Source organism: Equus caballus, chromosome 19, assembly GCF_041296265.1.
Source record: "Equus caballus isolate H_3958 breed thoroughbred chromosome 19, TB-T2T, whole genome shotgun sequence".
In the NCBI taxonomy this organism is placed as follows: domain Eukaryota; kingdom Metazoa; phylum Chordata; class Mammalia; order Perissodactyla; family Equidae; genus Equus; species Equus caballus.
Genome location: NC_091702.1, coordinates 21,955,636 through 21,974,922, shown reverse-complemented (window position 1 = coordinate 21,974,922; position 19,287 = coordinate 21,955,636). Strand labels below are relative to the sequence as shown.

At 40.5% G+C, this 19,287-nt stretch overlaps 1 protein-coding gene across 6 annotated transcripts in view; it reads left to right on the top strand.

Moving 5' to 3' along the window:
* PLD1 (phospholipase D1) overlaps positions 1-19,287 on the top strand; it is a 201,813-nt gene that overhangs the window by 118,865 nt on the left and 63,661 nt on the right. For 3 of the 6 annotated variants that reach the window (XM_023623136.2, XM_001493497.6, NM_001309327.1), the window contains 5 exon segments: positions 6,413-6,523; positions 9,533-9,733; positions 10,737-10,950; positions 11,529-11,642; positions 18,489-18,617. In XM_023623136.2, the coding sequence (XP_023478904.1) occupies positions 6,413-6,523; positions 9,533-9,733; positions 10,737-10,950; positions 11,529-11,642; positions 18,489-18,617 (769 nt within the window). 6 annotated transcript variants of the gene reach the window in all.

Genomic DNA, 19,287 nt, shown 5'->3' with positions numbered 1-19,287 from the left:
AATAATGTGAAATTGTTTCGTGGGCAGTTGACCCTGTAGATTCTAGGTGAGCATTGAGTGTGTTCTTTTTATTATAAAAAGTAGATAACTGTAGCAATACAGGTTCACTAACAACTACTTTACATTCATATTTCTAACAAAATTATTTTTATATAGTTGGCTCTCAACCAAGTTAAATTAGGTTGAATTAGAATAGATCTGAATTTGTTATTAACCATGTCCAAATTAGGGAGTGCTATCCTTTTTACTATTATTTGAAACTGCCTTCATCTTTTTTATTCTATCATTAAACACTCTAGCAGAATTTGTAGATCCTAAGTAATTGGGGGTGGGACTTTTCTATTTCTCACAGGCCATCAGTCATTTTTTCTTTTCCATCCTCAGCATTCTTAACCCTTTTCCCCCCTCACCTGTACCCTCATTTCAATGTCTTTTCCCCATCCCTTCACTTTAGGATTTTCACAGATATCCATAGATGTAGTCAGACCTTACTGCTAGTATTGAAGGCAAAAGAAGTTGATCATCTTTATTTCAGACACTTGTCGTGCCAAACAGTATCATTTTTGTGGCTAGTCTAATTTGTTGTCTCAACAGAATTCCATTCACAAAATTGGAAATTATGGGCCTGAAAAGCATTATTTGCATATTCATTGAATAATTCAGCACATAGTTACCCGACGTCTCCTATGAGCTGGGTACTACGCTAATTACTGAAGATGCCATGTGTATAAATAGGATTCCATCCCTGCCCGTGGAGAGCTTTCTGAAGGACTCACATCCTGGGCTCAGTCCTAGCCTTACAAACTGCTTTCTAGGTATTGAATGGGTTATGACTTTCTCCTTGTTTCTCTCTGTGAAATGTCACTGTCCTCACTTCTCAAGATTCCAGTTTAGTAAGGTTTTCCAGCCTTGCTTAGCAATCATCGGTCATAATAGTAAATCCTCTTCTTGTGGTACTTATCCGATACTTTACTGTTTTAGGTTTCAATCAACATGTATTTGTTGAATATCTACTATTTATAGGGCACTTGGCTAATAAAATGGGGATGTAGATGAATAAAAGACATTATTCTTGACCTATAGAAGCTTAAAAATCTACACAAGTCAGAGCCAACCCCCTGGGCGAGTGGTTAAAGTTCCGTGTGCTCTGCTTCTGTGGCCCAAGTTCATGGGGTCAGATCACAGGTGTGCATCTACTCCACTCATCAGCTATGCTGTGGAGGCGTCCCACATACAAAATAGAGGAAGATTGGCATGGATGTTAGCTCAGGGCTAATCTTCCTCACCAAAAACACCCACAAAAACAACCTACACAAGTCAACTGGGTCCAGAGACAAATCTGGATATAGCTTGAAAGGCAGGAGGGAAGGCACTGCGTAGGTCTGGTAGGGAAGCCTCCCAGCATGAGGAATTTAGGGCATTTAGGATGGGCAAAAGTTTAAAAAGAAGTTTCTAGGTGTAGGAAATGTGGTAGGGAGACGTACTGGAAGCAGGAATTTGGAAAGCTTTGTCAGTCACAGGATGGTGACAAGGTTGATTACCCCCGGGTTCAGCAGAGGAAGGATGGGGATCAGGCTGGAAAGGCAGGCTGCTGCTGGGGTGGGGAGGCTTTGAGAGCCAAGCCAGGGGTTTGACTTTATGGAAGACAGTGGGGAAGACTCTGGGGGAGGGGGCTCGGTGGAGGAGGGATGGTCTGATCCAAATGGTGTGTTGGGAAGGAGAATCTGGTAGTGGGAGGAAGTAGGGAGAATTCAGATTTGGAGAGCTCAATTTTAGCTCCCTTGAGTATGAGGTGTCTACAGGACACCTAAGAAAACTCGAGAAAACTGGTTAATGCCAGGGCTCAGGAGGAAGATCCTGCAGGCCCTCCCTGTACCCCATGTGAGCTGCACGTGCTTGTTTGTTCCCCTCAGCGTCCCTGTCCAACTGCCTTTTTGAGCACTAGTGTGGCTTCTCTTTGCTTTTGTGGCCCAGGAACCCTGGTGAGGTCCCAGGTGAACACCATGGCACTTCGTTTCAATTTCATCCACTTCCTGAAACTTGTAATTTTTAAATTGCACATAATGATTTTTTAAAAATTTCCTAAGGAAATAGTAATACTATTAAATATTAATTTCTCAGTGGTACATTTAGCAGAATTGCTCCTCCCTAATCTTGCTACACCATATTATTATTTTGGTCATAAATTTTTAACACCCGGATCATTCCAAATCGACATTTCATATACTCATAAACACTGCTTCGCATAAATAATTTAGTTTCTGAAAGCCACTAGCTTCACAAAGTACTGGATTGAAAATAACATTTATTCTTGCATTAATGGGTCCCAGAGGTCCACAAGGGTGATTACAATGAATGATTTTTTTCTTCTATCTGATTATGTAGATTTGGGGGGAGGAATTTAGTGTCTCTGCCCCATAGCCAAGATATAGGCAAACATCTCTTAGGGAAAAAGTACAATATTTTGTTTCTCTAGTAATAACCAAGTTGATATTTTCCTGTTTCTTCGGCCTTCTGATGTGCAGTGCCATCATTTAAAACAATGTAAGCCAAACTTGAGAGGCAGACTGTTTATAATTCAAATGAGCATCCCAGGTTTTCCACAGTTCTGCATTTACTTCACTAAGAGGTGAGATAAATTGCATCATAGTTGTGGTAACTGTATCCTGTACCCAATTTGTATATACCCACCGTAGAAATGGGTGATATTTCTGATGAGACTTGCACCAAAGGAATCATCCAGTGCAGCCACCTGGAGACTTACAGGAAAAGGTTTAGGTTCTCAGGGGGAGGTTTTGTCATCAGGTTAGTTTCTTTCTGTCCTGGACCACAAGGCACATTCTAGAGTTGCAGTCAGTGACCAAGAGGAGGGAAAGACGTCCTGGTTTGTCAAACAAGGTGAACCATCACATCTTCATGCAGAAGAATCAAATGGATTCTTATCAAAGTAGTGGGCTAGAAGGGCATGGTGGGGAAGAGGAGAGAGGGTCTTCGAACTTGAACACTGTGCTTTAAACAAAACTGGTAAAAAAAAAAAAGGGGAGGGCATAAGCATTTGTGCTCTTACATCTCAATGCTGCCTGCTTTTAAATGGTGGGGATATGGTTTCTTTTTGTCCTTAACTTTTCATTTTCTTAAAAGATTACACCCCCTGGGGAAGTCCTTGACAAATGGTAAAATTAATGATTATCCTGGGGTTGTGTAAACTAAACTACCCTGAGGCAGTGGACAGACTTGGCTGCCTTTAGAAAATGTTTTGGTCATAGTACTTTCAACAATCAAAGAAAAAGCTAACTCAGAAACAAACTATAAAACAACTATAAAAATTTTTGTTTTCGTTGTTTTCACATGTATTTTGCATATGTAAAGCTCCTAAAAATTCCTGCTGTTTATAGTATTGTGTCTGCTCTACTTGATTAAAAAGTAAGTAGAAAAGAGGACGGAACTTTCATCTTTTTGAAATTATGGGATTCAGGTTTCATGAAGTGTATTCTCTGGAACCTTCGGGTTGGTTGAGGTCAGCAGAGATAAGAAACAAGGCATTGCGCAGTCTGCTCTTGGCCATTCATTTTCCTACTTCCCCTATTAATAATCTTCTTTTTCCTCTCTAAGGAGAAGGTAATTTCCCCTTCCCCCTACTAAAAGGTATTGGTAAAATATTAGATGCCTCAAAAGCGTATTTTTTAAATTACAGAATTAACACCCTTCCTTTTTTTCCCCCTAATTTGGCTTTTCTTTGGCACAAGTATTTCCCACATTTTGTATAAGTCTGCACTATTATGACGTGGCAAATGCCTTCATTCCCAAGGAACATTTTTTCCTTTGCCCTTTATTGTTCAGAGTTTATGATAGTGTTGTATACCTTGACGAAAAGAAGAGATACTTATTGCTTTATTGTCACAGAAATCTTGTCTCTAATTAACTGTTTATTGTGATATGATGTAAGTAAATAATTGTAAACCAGACTACATAAAAATGAATTTTTTTATTTAATTACTTCCTTATTAGTCATTTGTCTTTAAGCAAAAAGACTTAAAAGTCTCAACTTCCTTTAGACTTTATTTATTTCAATGAGAAAAGACACAGTATGGAAGAAAATGTCAGGTGTTAATAAATGGAGGGTAATTATGTAATCCGTTAGCATTAACATCTCTATTATTTCAAAAATCCATTAGTTATGCAGGTAAATGGAAAATTGCAAGATTTAGGCCAGTTCCTAATTTGCAACTACTGTCCTTCATGAGTAATAACCTCATAAGCCTAAGAAGCAGGATTTCATCCATTTGATGCAAATGAACTATGATGAAAGATATCCAGCATGATGTTCTATAATTTAGGTTGAAATTTTGGGTTTTAAACTTTATATCATATCTTTTAACGGGAGGCTGTTTTTTGTAACTATTATTCAGTGCTGAATCCTAAAATCTTCAAACAGCAAAGTAAATCTGAACAATAGAGGAGAAAAATAAAATAATGTCCTTGCTTTCATTTAGAGCGTCAGTCCGTGGTTCATTGCAGAGCACTCACTGACAGGCCATTAGAAATTAACCTGTTCACTTCTTGCCTACACTTTCACATCTTTATTTCTTTACTCAAGTCTGTCCTTATGTACTTGATTGCAATAAAAACTGCATAATTACAATAAATAATAAGCAAGTTCCAAAGGCAGCTGTTAAACAGAGACATATGTATTTTTTATCCTATTTTTTTCAGAACAAGAATGGATCTTCTCCTAGTACTCAGATTTCCTTAATACAGCCCAGAATGTCTACCTAATGTGTCCTTCCAAAAATGTATACACTTTTCAGATATTACTAACACCAAGAAAGATAGAGTATTAGTATTTTGAAGTGATGTGTTATTATAAGGATGTAGGAGCCAAAACATGCTTCTTAGTAAGAGCAGAGCAATATTGGGGAATTGTGTATGTGTTTGGTTTAGTCTAAGGTTTTATGTCCTGCAACCTACAAATATTAACTCTTATGTTATTTCACATTTTTTAGCATTGCAAAAATAATCAGTTCTTATAAATTAGAGGTGTTCAACCCAGTAGGGCTTCTTAAATTTGTGACCCAAATTTCCTTTATGAACAATGCCTAATTGCCATGGACTGTTAATTTAAACTGTAACTAAATTATTCTTTGTCACTATAGTTTATTAGATATGCCTGCATCTCTAATACTCTGTAAAGTGTTGTGGAAAAATTCTTCTCTTTTATCTCTAGGATATTAAATGGCTAGGTGTGGCTATATTATCCAGTGTATATGCAATATTTTTCAGAATGCTTTCAGAGTTTCTGGGTGTAGAGAATGCAAATTAAAATGTTACAAATTGCACAGGAATACTGAGGATGCAAACCTAAAAAGTAAAAAAACGATGTAAGAAGTGGGGGTAAGTAAGATGGAGTTTCCTGGCGGGATACATTCTGAACTGTATTTGGAGGAGGAACCCTATGAGTGGACAAGGAGAAGGGGAGGGGCATCCAGGTGTGGGGCAATTTAGCGCAGCCTAAAACCTTGTCACCACTCAGAACCAGAAGAGAAAATGCTAATACTTTTTTATACTCCCAGCCATTGGACATTGTCTTTTTGATGGTTAATATTAATTTTAAAACGTGATTTGTAGAGCATGTTAATGTTTACCAGGCACTTTTGATTTAATTTGACCCTCACAAAGGCCTTGTCTGTTTTCTTTTAGGTTCAAGGTCTAAGGCTGGATAAATGTTAATTTGTGCACTTCTGCTAAAACTCGGGGATTTTAGAATGTTAGCGAGGCTGACTTCTGAAGAACTCATTTCACTAGTGAAACTGACATTAATGTTTTAATCATGTGTTAAGAGTATGAACCAACACATTCATCTTTGAAGATGAAGAAATATTTTTTCCATTCAAATAATTTTTTTAAGTAAAAATTTTTATGAAAATATCCCTGAAATATTTAAGGGATATTTAGTATAATTTATTGCATCAGAGTTTTTTTTAATCACTGCTGTTTCAACTAATTGCAGTGATAATAAAAACAAACAAAAAACACTAATCCTATAACACAGATCAGGTCCAAACTTTCCTCAATGACAAGTGTTTGGAAATGTTCAAAGGTGTAAGACTATCAGCCACTTTTAGCAGTTGAGGTTACAATGTCAACCTTCTAGCTGTAAGTAGTCAAATTTTGACACTCTCTCTTGGAATGACAAGTTGTAGGAATGGAAGGGAGATAAACTTTTATTTTTGATATTTGTGTCTTAATGTACACTTATATTTCACCTCTTTGTATTGTATTTTTCATTAAATATTTCACTATACTTGTTTCTTGAAGAAAGTTTAGAGAGTTCAATTGCACAGAAAGAAGAAAAAGAAAATCATAACCTCCCTCCAGACATTCTCATTCCTCCCTGTGTTTTCTCTCGTGACAGCAACAGGGGGTGAGGATCTTCGTAATGCTCTATAAGGAGGTGGAACTTGCTCTTGGGATCAATAGTGAATACAGCAAGAGGACGTTAATGCGTCTACACCCCAACATAAAGGTATTCAGGTTCATCTTGCTGAACAATGCTTCTTTTTTATTATTCTCTAATTTTTCAGATATGTTTTGCTCTGAGCACTGGTAATCTGTAGAATTCCCTAATGTATATTTTGAATAAATAGCATTGTGTCCTTCTGAGAAATAGAACAAAATGCTATATGGAGTGTTGATGGAGTCAGCAGAGTTCACATTTCTGCTTCTCTTACGCTGATAATTTAGCCAAGAACACACTTCCTAGAATTGTTTTAATATTCAAGACCCCTGTCAAGTTCCCATGCTCCTCTTTAGGATTGTCCTGGAACTGAAACTCATTTCTAAGTTTCATTGGTTATGTCGTACCAACCAAATCTTTGAAGCAGTTATGTAACTAAGAAACAGTCTATTGATTGTCACACAAAGCTGGACAGAGCATAGTGGGTGGCTTGGGAGGAGAGTAGTTTGGCACCCATCCAAACCAATGTCCCTAACTATTCAATGTTTGTAGCTGTGAAGCTGGGCTGTTCCAGGAGGGTAAAGAGAAAGGACCCTTGGGGACAGTGTGAGCCAGCTCTGCTCTCTGTTCTCCATGGCAGTTCAGCTCTGCCCCAAACCTGCATCACCCACCCAGCAAAACTGAAGCTCTGGAAGAAACTGAAAATCACTCTCCTTAGAATGCAGTGTGGTGACTGTCTTTGGGCTGTTCACCCCAATCCAGTGGATTCCTTCAGAAGCAGACATTGAGATGAAGATTTGAGCACAAAGAATTGATTTGGGAGGTGATCCCAGGGAGCCCTGGGAGGGGTGTTGGGAACTGAGATAAGGAAAGCGAGGAGGCCAGTTCTTGACAGGGTGCTGCTGTAGGCAACTGGGGCTTCATCCCCCAGAGACCTCTAGGACACTGCATTGGGGTCACCCAAAGTGGTCCCTGTCCCCAAAGGGAAAGGAAGCTGAGGTATTTATCCACCAATTCATTGATTAACAGCTATTCTTGAGGCATCAATTCCCTGACATTTCAAACTTAGCCCATTCCTATAGTCAAAGAAATCCCTCAAGTTCTTACAGGGAAAATCTATCTGTGCATTTGGGAGGTGAGCCTAAGGTGTAGGGAAAGGCACCAGCCATGTTCTCCACACACCCTGTGCTCCCTGGGAGGGTTCTGGGAAGTGTGCATTCTCTATCTCAGTTCTTTGGCAGAGGCATTTTGTGTCCTTTGCAATCTGCTGCCCTAAGAGGCCACCCAGCTGGTCCATCCTCTATCATCTCTGGGGCTGATAGAAATAGACTTTAAATCAAAAAAGGTTACAGTAATCAAAAAAGGTCATTATAGGGGCTGGGCCTTTGGCTGAGTGGTTAAGTTCACATGCTCCACTTCAGGGGCCCAGGGCTTCACTGGTTCGGATCCTGGGTGTGGACCTAGTACTGCTCGTCAGGCCGTGCTGAGGCATCGTCCCACATAGCAGAACCAGAAGGACCTACAACTAGAATATACAACTATGTACTGGGGGGCTTTGGGGAGATGAAGAAGAGAGGAAAAATAACGATTGGCAACAGATGTTAGCTCAGGGCCAATCTTTAAAAAAAAAGATCATTATATATTAATAAAATGTTCAATATGGCATGAAGATATAGCAGTTATAAACATTGCGTACATAATAGTGACCATCAAAATATATAAAGCTAACACTGACAGAATTGAAGGGTGAAATAAATAGTTCTACAGTAATAGTTGGACATTTTAATATCCCACTCTCAATAATGGATCGGTATATACATACCATGGAATAGTATTCAATCTTAAAAGGATAGGAAATTCTGACACATGCTAAAACATGGGTGAACCTTGAAGACATTATTCTGAGTGAAATAAGCCAGTCAAAAAGACAAATATTATATGATTCTGTTTATATGAGACACCTAGAATAGTCAAATTCATAAAGACAGAAAGTAGAATGGTGGTTTCCAGGGGTTGGGGGAGGGGGGAATGGAGAGTTATTGTTTAATGGGTACAGTTTCAGTTTTGCAAAATGAAGGTTTCTGGAGATAGATGGTGGTGATGGCTGCACAATATGAATGTACTTACTGCCACTGCACTGTACACTGAAAAATGCTTAATATGGTACATTTTATGTTTGCATATTTTACAATAAAATGTGTTATTAAAAAAATGTCTCCAAAGTTTTTAAGTCCACTTAAAGACATACGAAAATAGGATAGGGCAGTCTGGGGTCATTTAGAAAGAATTCTGTTTGAAAGCAGGAGGTTAATAACTTCTCAAAGTACTTTTTAAATCAAGAGCTTCTGAAATATCTATACGCCTATATCCATATGCTTACTATTTCAACACAATGGCTGCCAAAATAGCAATATACTTATTAAAAATTTTGCCAGATATAGATGTTGGTTAAAAATTTTTAGTTTTTAAAAATAATACCAGATATAACATCATCCTTTTAGGGAGAAAAGGGAATCAGCTGTTACACTGAGCTGACTTTTCTAGAAATACGTGGCCAAACTTCCAGATAAATGGCGGCTGCTCCAAAACATGGTGTGGAGGGTGAGGGAGTGGTGAGAAAGGCTTAAAAAGTAAACAGGAGGGGCCAGCCTGGGGTGTAGTGGCTAAGTTCACATGCTCCACTTTCGTGGCCTGGGGTTTGTGGGTTTGGATCCTGAGCACAGACCTACACACTGCTCATCAAGCCATGCTGTGGTGGTGTCCCACATACAAAATAAAGGAAGATTGGCACAGATGTTAGCTCAGGGCCAGTCTCCCTCAGCAAAAAGAGGAGGATTGGAAACAGATGTTAGCTCAGGGCCAATCTTCCTCACCAAAAAAAGAAAAGTACTCAGGAGTCTTCCTCTGCTAAATATGGAGAATAAAACTAGAAGTTTGGGGATTTTCTTTGGTGTGTACATAGCACATTTTAGTATTTGAATTATAGAAAATGCTGTTCAGGAGAGAAAGCAGGCCTCTGTTGTTATAACATGAAGGACATTTTAAGAAGCATGTTACATGTGGGGTTTTTCTCTCAAGGTGATGAGGCACCCGGATCACGTGTCATCCAGTGTGTATCTCTGGGCTCATCATGAGAAACTCGTCATCATCGACCAGTCGGTGGCCTTTGTGGGTGGGATTGACCTGGCCTATGGAAGGTGGGATGATGATGAGCACAGACTCACAGACGTGGGCAGTGTGAAGCGTGTCCCCGTGGGACTGTCTCTGGGTTCCCTCACAGTAAGTGAATTTCACCTTTATGGAACTGGCTAAGGGGACGCAATTCATATAAGTAGGTACTCATAGTGTGACTGATTGATTGAATGAGAGGTTGGGATCCCTGGAGGGGCCAAGAACATTGAGTCAAAGATAGACAAAACTAGTTTCAAATACCACTCAGCAAGTCTGTGGCTTTGCATCTCTTAGTCTTGTAAGAAGAGAAAACAGATTCAAAATATCATTTGCTATCTCATAGTCAGCTCCTCTGGTTTCCATTTAAAGATTTATTTCCTATTTGGAAAACCAAAGTTTATAAACAAAAATGTATGGCAAATGGGCTTTAAGTTAAAGAACAACAAACAGCCTTTTACAAGTAGCTGCCAAAGTTTTTGGAATCTTCCTACTTAGAGACGTACAAAAATAGGATAGGTCAGTCTGGAGTCATTTAGGGAATTCTGTTTGAAAGCAAGAGGTTAAGAACTTCTCAAAGTACCTTTCAAATCAAGAGCTGCCAAAATATCTGTATGCCTGTACTTATTATTTCAACTCGAGTGGTTGCCAAAATATGAATACACTTATTAAAAGTTTTGCTGGCCTCCAGCTTATTTTACAGCTGGATATGTTGTGATTTTTCTGGCAGAACAGAGATTTGGTAAATAGGTAACAGGGGACATAATCGACAGAAAAAGCTTTGCTCACTTAATGTTTATCAGAGGGAGTTCAGCAGCTCGACCCAGGGCGAATGTAATTCGTGTAATTATATTCTAGATAAAAAGGTTAATTGGTATGAAATTTCAAGAATGTCACCTACCAAAGGAGGAACTACAATGGAACGCCTGGTATTCCTTTGGTTGTATTTAAACAGGTCACAAGACCCACCCCTGCCCTGTGGCTGACCTCACACATTATTAGGGAGCCTCCATCATGTGTAAATTTTACACCTCAGCTCAACTGGAATGAAAGGGCCACATTGCGGAGTATCTTATGCAGTGTCTTTTTTTAATTTTCTTAATGATTTTCTCAGGCTGAAACAATGGAATCTCTGGAATCTTTAACACTCAAAGATAAAAGTGAATCTAATAAAAATGTGCCCATCCTGAAGAATGGTGATGATATGGATTCAAAACTGAAAGGAATAGGAAAGCCCAGAAAGTTCTCCAAATTTAGCCTCTACAGGCAGCTCCACAGGCACCACCTGCGCAACGTGGACAGCATCAGCAGCGTCGACAGCACCTCCAGTGAGTTATCGTCTTTGCTGGAACTTATCCTGACTGCACTCTGTTCCTCCATAGCCACACACTATATACCTGTTTTTAAAACCCGTCTTTCTATAATGGAGTAAAACGAGCCGTGCTGAAAGGGCGCTATATCGTCCTATTCAATAGCATGCCAGTCCATGGCTTCCTTTGCCCCATTTTGAACAGATTTATTGTTTCGTTCACACAAGTAGTCATAACCACAATTCATGCTTCTGACAGTAGCAGAATGACTAAGCAGTTCTAAAATAATTCCAAGTTATAAAGGAAAAAGAAAAGTATTAGGGGTACTTTATACACTTTTCATAGAAGGAATTTCATTTCTCTTCCTATCCAGAAATACATCAAGCTTTTATCCTCAAACAGCAGATTTTCTACATCTTGTAAATTTACTGTTCTTTTCAACTTTGTCTTAAAGCTCTGCAGTTTTCTGTTGCACAGAATTTGTGACTGATTTCATAGACTTGCCTAGTTTTAAAAATGTTTGAACCTGCTTTTCAGTTTAGAAAACTTGACATGTAATACGTCTGTGTAAAAAAAGCACTCTCAACTTTCTCCAGGTTATTGTAATCACTGTAGAAGTCGTCAGAGTTTAATCCATGGTTTAAAACCCCATTTGAAACTCTTTCGCTCTTCCAGTGAGTCTGAGCAGGGGCCCTCTGGTCCCGACGTTGGTAAGTGGCTGTGAAGCAGCTGAACCCCCTCAGGCTTCAGCTTTTGCTGCTTGAGCAGAGTGAATGTGTTTCCGGACTGGCTTTCTGTTCGCACAGTTTTCACACCACGTGTATTATTAGAAATTGTAATCTCATAAGCTTTTGTAAGAAGAACTAGGTACTTGAATAATTTAATCAGGGCCTGAAATGTGGTGGGAATGAAGAGGAATTTGGCAACAGATCAGATACAGGGACAAGTCATCCTGGTCGTCAGCAGCAGCCATAGTGAAATCGTAGGCCAGCGTTTATTGCGTGCAGTCTGCCCATCACTGCCCCGAGCCCTGTGGTGCTTGGAGGTAACGGTGTTATCTCTGTTTTACAGACGAGGAAACTCAGGGGTGGAGATGATAAGTGAATTGCCTGGTGGGTTCCAGTTTATTAGCCTCCCACAGCTCATGATTCAGATTTGTGATTTAGCAGAAATGCAGATTACTGCATCACGACATTTTAGCTAAATTCCCAAGGCCACTGTCTAGGAGATGACTGAGTTAGAGCCCAGCTGACATGGCTGGATGTGAGTCACTTGTGGCAGGAGATAACTGAACTTAATAGATTAAGGGGGACTTGAGCAGTGAGTCTCAGCGTTCTTTAGTCTGGGAACCCTGCATTTTTTAAACTGGTTAGCTATGTATAATGAACTGAAGCTTCAATGTAACTGTTAAATAAACGTGTATGTTATAAATTGTGACAGATTGATATACATTTAAAAAATGGAGAATAGCGTATATGGGGAGATGTTCATTTAAAAAGTGGAAAATAGCGTATATGGGGAGACATTTTATTTATTTAGCATTACAGCTAGTACTTGATGCATATGTGGATTCAGGGACAACTCAGAGTAACTCCTGTGCTTGACAGAGCTTAACGCCCTCAGACAGGGAACTGGAGGCCCCTGGGAAGTTAAAAGAGCCAGGTCAGGGGCAGATAGTAAAGGTAAAGAGCTGGAAAGAGGTCCAGATAGTGCTTTTAATTCCAGTGTGTGTTGCTTTAGGACTAAAGTTGAAAACGAGATGGAGGAACGAGGTTGCCGAACCATGAAGGTGAGGGGTCTGAATTTTGACTGAGTGGTTGTGTTGCTGACAAGAGGATTGGGGCAAGCGGAAAAGAAGAGCAAGCCAGGTGCTGAATACATTAAGTAACTCAGGCCAGCATCAGGCTGAGAGGGGTGACACCCATGATGGTGATCTGAGGATACCGATGTGGGTGGTTTTCAGGGACTACTGGAAACTCCTCCCTAATAAACTGGACACATGTCCAGGGCAGCATTGTTTATTGACAGAGAGAGAGAAAAAGTAAACAATCTGAACATCCAAGAGGAGGGGAGTAGTGAAGAACATAATGAGTGGTTCATCCTCCTTTTGGAATTGTGCAATCATTAAACGCTGTAAGTGGGGATACAAGAATAAATGTATATGATTTGTTTGTTTCATTAAATAAGTACTTATTGAGCTCTTAAATATGCCCCTCACTGTTCTAGGTACTGGGATTATAGTGAACGAAACAAATGAAATTCAGTTAACTAGTTGGAGGGTAAGGATGGGAATTGTTTATACAAATAGATCATCAAACCATGTATCAGGTGGTGAAAATGATCATGGAGAACAACGAGCAGGGGAAGGGGGAAGGGCAGAGGGTAGGAGTTACTATGTTCTATCAAGTAGTCAGAGAATGCTTCTCTAATGAGCTGAGTTTTCAACAGAGACCAAAAGGAAGAGAAGAATGAGGATGAGAGGAGGTCGGGCGAGGGTGCTCCAGCCAGGAGGAACAGCAAGAAAAGGTTCTGAGGCGGGAGGGGGTTGGTGTGTTCGGGAATGTGGTGAAGTGGAGTGGGCTCAGGGAGAGTGATAGGGTGAAGTCAGAGAGGGTGAGGTAGGTTACAAAACTTTGGCTTTTATTGAGCGAGATAGGAAGTCATCGGATGGTCTTAAGCAAAGGACCCACAAGGTCTGACTTACAATTTTACAGGCTCATTCTTCAGAGCAGATCAGGTGGCAAGTAGTGACCAGACAGGTACTAAACACATCTGGAGGTGGAGCTGACAGTGCTGGCTGATGCCCTGGAGGTGGGATGTGAGACAGAGGACTCTTTCCCTTAACTTTGTGAAGTTGCAAATCTAATTTTTTAGTATGAAATCAAATTACTTTACTTTAAAAGGGAAGCGAAAGGATAGCTGAGTCCTTCTGGAGCAGTGCTTTGCAAAGTCAGTTCCTGGGACCCTGGTGTTTCTCAGGGGCTCTGAGGAGGATACAGAGTAGGTGGCCCTGGACCCTCTCACCTCTATTGGTACCTGCTTCAACCAGAACAATCCCTCTTGTAGTGTTTTATGTATTGGAGTTCCATGTGAATTTGTGATGAAAAGAAAAAGTAAGTTTCTACTATTAATTATAAAGGAAGTTTAAAGAGCACAGCCTTATATTTAAATCATGTAATGATTTCGACTGATATTGTCTTATAAGACTTGAACCCCAAATTAAGCATAGAGCGACTCTTCCTTAGAAATGTGAAACTGAATGTTTGCTTGAGTAGCTTTCCTGAGGACATGACCTGGGCTAGCTTCTCTGCGGGGTCAGTTTCACTTGCGTGCAGGAGGCGACGGTGCCCTGGGCTCCTGGTGAACCTCACTGGTGATGTACAGAACTTGGTCTGGAGTGTGCGTGCAAGATCACTATGGGTTTTTGAGTAGAAAAACTGCCCTCAAATCAGTTCATCATAAATGTGGTTGATGACATGATAGATTTCTATAGTCTATATTTTAATTCAAAATCACTCAGCAAGCTTCACATTTTTTTTCTTTCAAAATTACATTGCAAGAGGGAGAATTTCAAATTCACATTGCTTTGCTTGATACTATGTTATTTTAAAAAGGTTGAATTTTCCTCCTCTCATATTCAGCGATGGTTTGCTGATCTTTTCCTTTGAAGCAAGATTAAATAGATGGCTGAGGGGGAAATCATTTTTTGGCAGTTTAGTCGAGACAAATGTTTCAAACTTAGATATTAATCATACGGGATAATGAATAGTAGGTGAAGTCATTTCTAAACTGTGTTCTCAGGGATGCAATCGTATAAGACATTTTCTGGTGTCAAAGAGTTTGTTATCTGATAGATAAGCATGAGTTTTAATATTTTACTAACCTATTGCCTTAGCAATTAATCAGGGGGAGATACCCCTACGGGCAAGAGTTGTCAGTGAAGCTGCCTCCACAACTGTAAACTCTGATCCACAACTCCAAAATCCAAATAGTTTCAAAAACCAAAAGATTTTTTCAAATATAACTCATTGAGGACCTGTTTTGGAACTGGCCTTGAATATAGGCAGAAATTCAATGGGTAGAGACTAAGAAGGGAGAAAAACAGACATTCTGGGTAGATGTTATATCTTAAGGCCCAGGTGTGGGAAATGTCAGATGTATTTATTTCAGCATCTCACACGTAGGTGTGGAATGTGGTAAATACATAGAGGTCTCTCATCCCTTATACAAAATCCTGGGGGTCAGATATGTTTCAGAAATTAGAACATTCTGGATTTTAGGAAGATAATACAATACCTATCCTCTATATTATGTTATATTCCTTCCAGGATTCAGGAAATACCCTGTACGTAAGTCATTTATATTTATGCATTACCCAGTGCGATAAAGATAATAACCTCTTGTCAGTTCCGGTCAGGTTTTGCTAACAAATGAGCTGTGAGAAAACATTTAGATTTTCAGAGCTTTTGGGCTTGGAATTGTGGTTAAGGGTTAGTTCATTTGTGTAGATTGGGCTGGTGGAATATATCTGTACCAATATATGAAGGGCCTTGAAAGTCAGGCTGAGACATTGATCTTCATGCGCTAAATGTTGGAGAGTCCCTGGGAGGTGGCGGTGGGATTTGGAGGGGATGGACATGGGGGGATGGGGTGATTAAAGATGGTGTTTTACTAAGTTTCACTAGAAACACAGAGACTGGCTTGTTCCAGTGGGCCCAAGAATGAAGTGGATGGGAGAAACTTTTTCTAAAGAAAGAATCAGCAGAATTTCAATAGCATTTGGGAAGTGGTGATGGGGAGGTGGGTAGAGAAAACAGTGAAGAAAAGAGAGGAGCCAAAGGTAATTCTGAGGTTTGAGCTTGAGTGACTAGGAAGAGAAAGCAGAAATCTCCAGGGAAGACTTGATTTTGTGGGGATGATAATGATTCTAGTGACTTTAAAGTTCTGGTGGGACAATTAGGTAGACAAGGTCAGATGAGGCGTGGAAGTGGCTGTAGATCTGAGGCCCAAAAGAAAAGCCAGGGCATAAGGGGTACATTGAGGAGAAAGTTGGAGAAAACGTTGTTAGGGAGGAAGGAGCTAGGAAAGAAGATCAAGAAGGATGGGTTGGAGTAATGGTGGGGGAATGCAGTCTTGGAGGCCAGAAAAAGAGGAAAAAAGGACTAGCAAAGCCAGAGACACTGGGGGAAGGGCAGGAAGACACCCTTTCCATGAACTTTAGCTGCCAGAGTCTGGGTCACTGATGCGTGAGGATTGTGGAAAATTGATGTGAAAGACCTGGGCCGAAAGACAACGAAGAACAATTATGAAATCAATTGAGAGCCAGGTACAGACCAGTGAGAACCCCTCTGATCAGCATTGCCGCTGGGAAAAGTTCTCTCTCCCTGCTCACAGTGCAGTTCCGATCAAGCCATTGTGGTAACCTGGAGTATTCGGCTCTGTTGCCTTCCTATTTCATTTCTTCTGAGGAGGACCCTGATTTATTTCAATTAGGGTAGGCCCTGACTAAAAACAAAAACAAATTTGAATTATGAACAGGTCGAATTCAATTAGTGCCAAGCTAATTTTTAAGACTAAGAATTTGCTTTGTTTTGTTTTTCTTGTCATAACTGATTATTAGGTGAAAGTGAATTTTTGAACAAGTGTATGTGTCTATGTGTAAAGTTTAGCTTAGAATTGCTAAATTGATGAAAACAAATTACGTATATTTATTTATTTGAATTTGACCCATTATTTATCTCATCCTTTTTTTTAAAAAAAATTGTTTTTTCTTTCTTTTTCTTTTTTTTTAAAAACCAAGTGCCGTTCTTACTATAAAGAGCCCATAGGTGAGCGCACAGACCTGCGGGCGCCTTGGCCTCAGTCCCTTCGAGTAGGAAAATAAAGCCCTGGGAGCTGTCAATAGATTATGATTTTAATGTTACTTAGCTTTGTTAATCTTTAGCGCTTTAAGGCAGTTTTCTTTCATAGAAAATTGCAATAAGCTTTGAAGGTTAATTATTAAGTTTGAGGTAGAATATTAGCCATGTATGTGGTGATTATTTAAAAACTTTTGCTCTGCAAATACTCATTGAGTGCCTGCTGAATGCCAGGAGCTACGTCAGGCCGTGTGGGGAGCCTCTTGACTGCTAGGGGACAGGGAGGGAGCATCCTTACACAATCGTATCACAGAGTCAGAGGCACTGGCTTGTGCAACTGTGAATGGTTCTACAACACTATAGTGACTGCCTCTCCCTACTGGGACCTGGGAGGTCTCTCTAGCGCAGGTGACAGCTAATTTGGCTCTTGACGGATGATGAGGAGTTCAGGCTGAGAGGGAGGGAAGAGCATTCCAGGCAGAAGGAAAAATGTGCCAAGTGCGCGGAGACATGACAGACCAGGCCTGTCAAAATGCAGTGAGAAATGTGGTCCGCATGGGGCCTGGGTTGTGTGGGGGAAAACAAGGCCAGAAAGAGAGATTGGCACCAGTTAGGGAAGAGCCTTATATGGACACTAGGCCCTTAGGATTTGACCCCCTGTGGGCAGTAGGAGATCCAGGAAGCCTTTTAAGCAAGGAGTCTGCATTTTAGAAAGACAGTTCTGGCACAGTGTGGTGGTAAGGGGACCAGTCTGGTACTCTCATGGGCTTCTGCACGTGGTACCGTTTAGTCATTCAACAAATATTCCTGCATCCAGTGTCTATTTGTTAAGTGCTGCTTTTGTGCCAGGCGCTGCGTTTGTGATTGTAGATCTGCTAGTCTTCCTGCTTAGCTGTCTTTTAGTCAGCATATCCCGTAAACGTACAAACTAAGTTGAAGTATTTACCCGTAAGTATAATGGTCCCAGCAAAGCTCTTTGTGAAATGTTGCGGTAGGTTGCTGCTTCTGCGCCTATGTGATCATGAGCTTCTGTCTGTTTTTGAGATATTTTTTATTGATGTCATTTATGATTTTAGGAATATAGAATATTAGAGCCCAGAAGGTCTTACATGTCATCTAGGCCAAATTCCCGCTTTCACTCGGAAAGGATTTCTGACCCAAAAATTTGAAGCTCAGTCTCACTGGGCTAGTCAATCCCAGGGCTGGAACATGGGCTGTCTACAAATTTGAGATTTTTGGCTTTTGAGATGCAGAAGACAGAACTCTGTATTAGGTGTGCACCATATTGGCTGGGGAAAGAGAAGGGCCTGACTTCTTTAGGGCCTCTCCATCTCCTGTATCTCTCCCTGATCCTGCTTTCCTGCTCTCTCAGAGTCCCTCCTAGCGAGTCCTTTATTCACGGTTCACCCTGTGATCCGTTCTTCCCGTGCTCTGCTAAATGGTGAGAATAAGAATGTTAAATTTCATTGTCAAGTGATGACCCTAGTGATACCTCAACCACACACTAATAATAAACTCGTGAGGGTTGTGAAACCTTGCCAGCCCACAGCCTCAGATGGAATGAAACATGCTGCCCTCGTTATGCGTCCTAAGAAGAAAAGTTGAGAAGTCCGTAGGTGTTGACTATTTGAGAGTTAGAACTCCCTCTTTGGGCCCTTCTGAACCACAGTCTCTGAGCGGGTCTTGCTGCGTTCGCAGACACTGGCTCCATCCGCAGTTTACAGACGGGAGTGGGAGAGCTCCATGGGGAAACCAGATTCTGGCATGGAAAGGACTACTGCAATTTTGTCTTCAAAGACTGGGTTCAACTTGATAAACCCTTTGCCGGTGAGTACCGTCGTGGTGGGAGGCTGCTGATATTTTGTCTTTCACTTGTCAGCATCTTAAGTATGCACGTGCATGATCTAATATCTTTTGAATATTTAATAAAACTTTAGAGACTATGACTCAGTCATATGCTCAAGGACTTTCCCTTGTAGTTATAGTAATAAAAGAACATGAAATAGACTTTACTTGTTTGAAACCTCTGGGTTTCATATAGGCATATTTTTGGGGTCATAATCTGTAATTCTCCAAAAGGTGGTACCCTTCCTTTGATCATCTCCTTTTCTGCTTATCATCTTCATCTTCCAGCATTAAAATGACACATTTTCAGATTATCACTGGGCTTATATGTCTAAGAGGAGATAGAGATGGCACTGCATACATAGCCTGATGTTATTTCAACAGGATGAAAAAGAAAAATGATATCAAGTACAAAGCCTTAGATAATTGGCCCCAGCTCACGTCTCACCTGGCCTGGTGATTATCTCACACTCAGTGAAATGGAAGCATATGTGGGGGAGGCGTGTGGAGGGCTGTGTTCCTCATGTGAGATCTGTGTTTCCCTTGGCTGTAAAGGTATCGTTCCACCCAAGCCAAGAAGTATACACAGAGTGGACATTTCCTTTTGTATGTCATAGTTGGGGTCAAATGGCTTCTGTCCCTGTTAGTGATG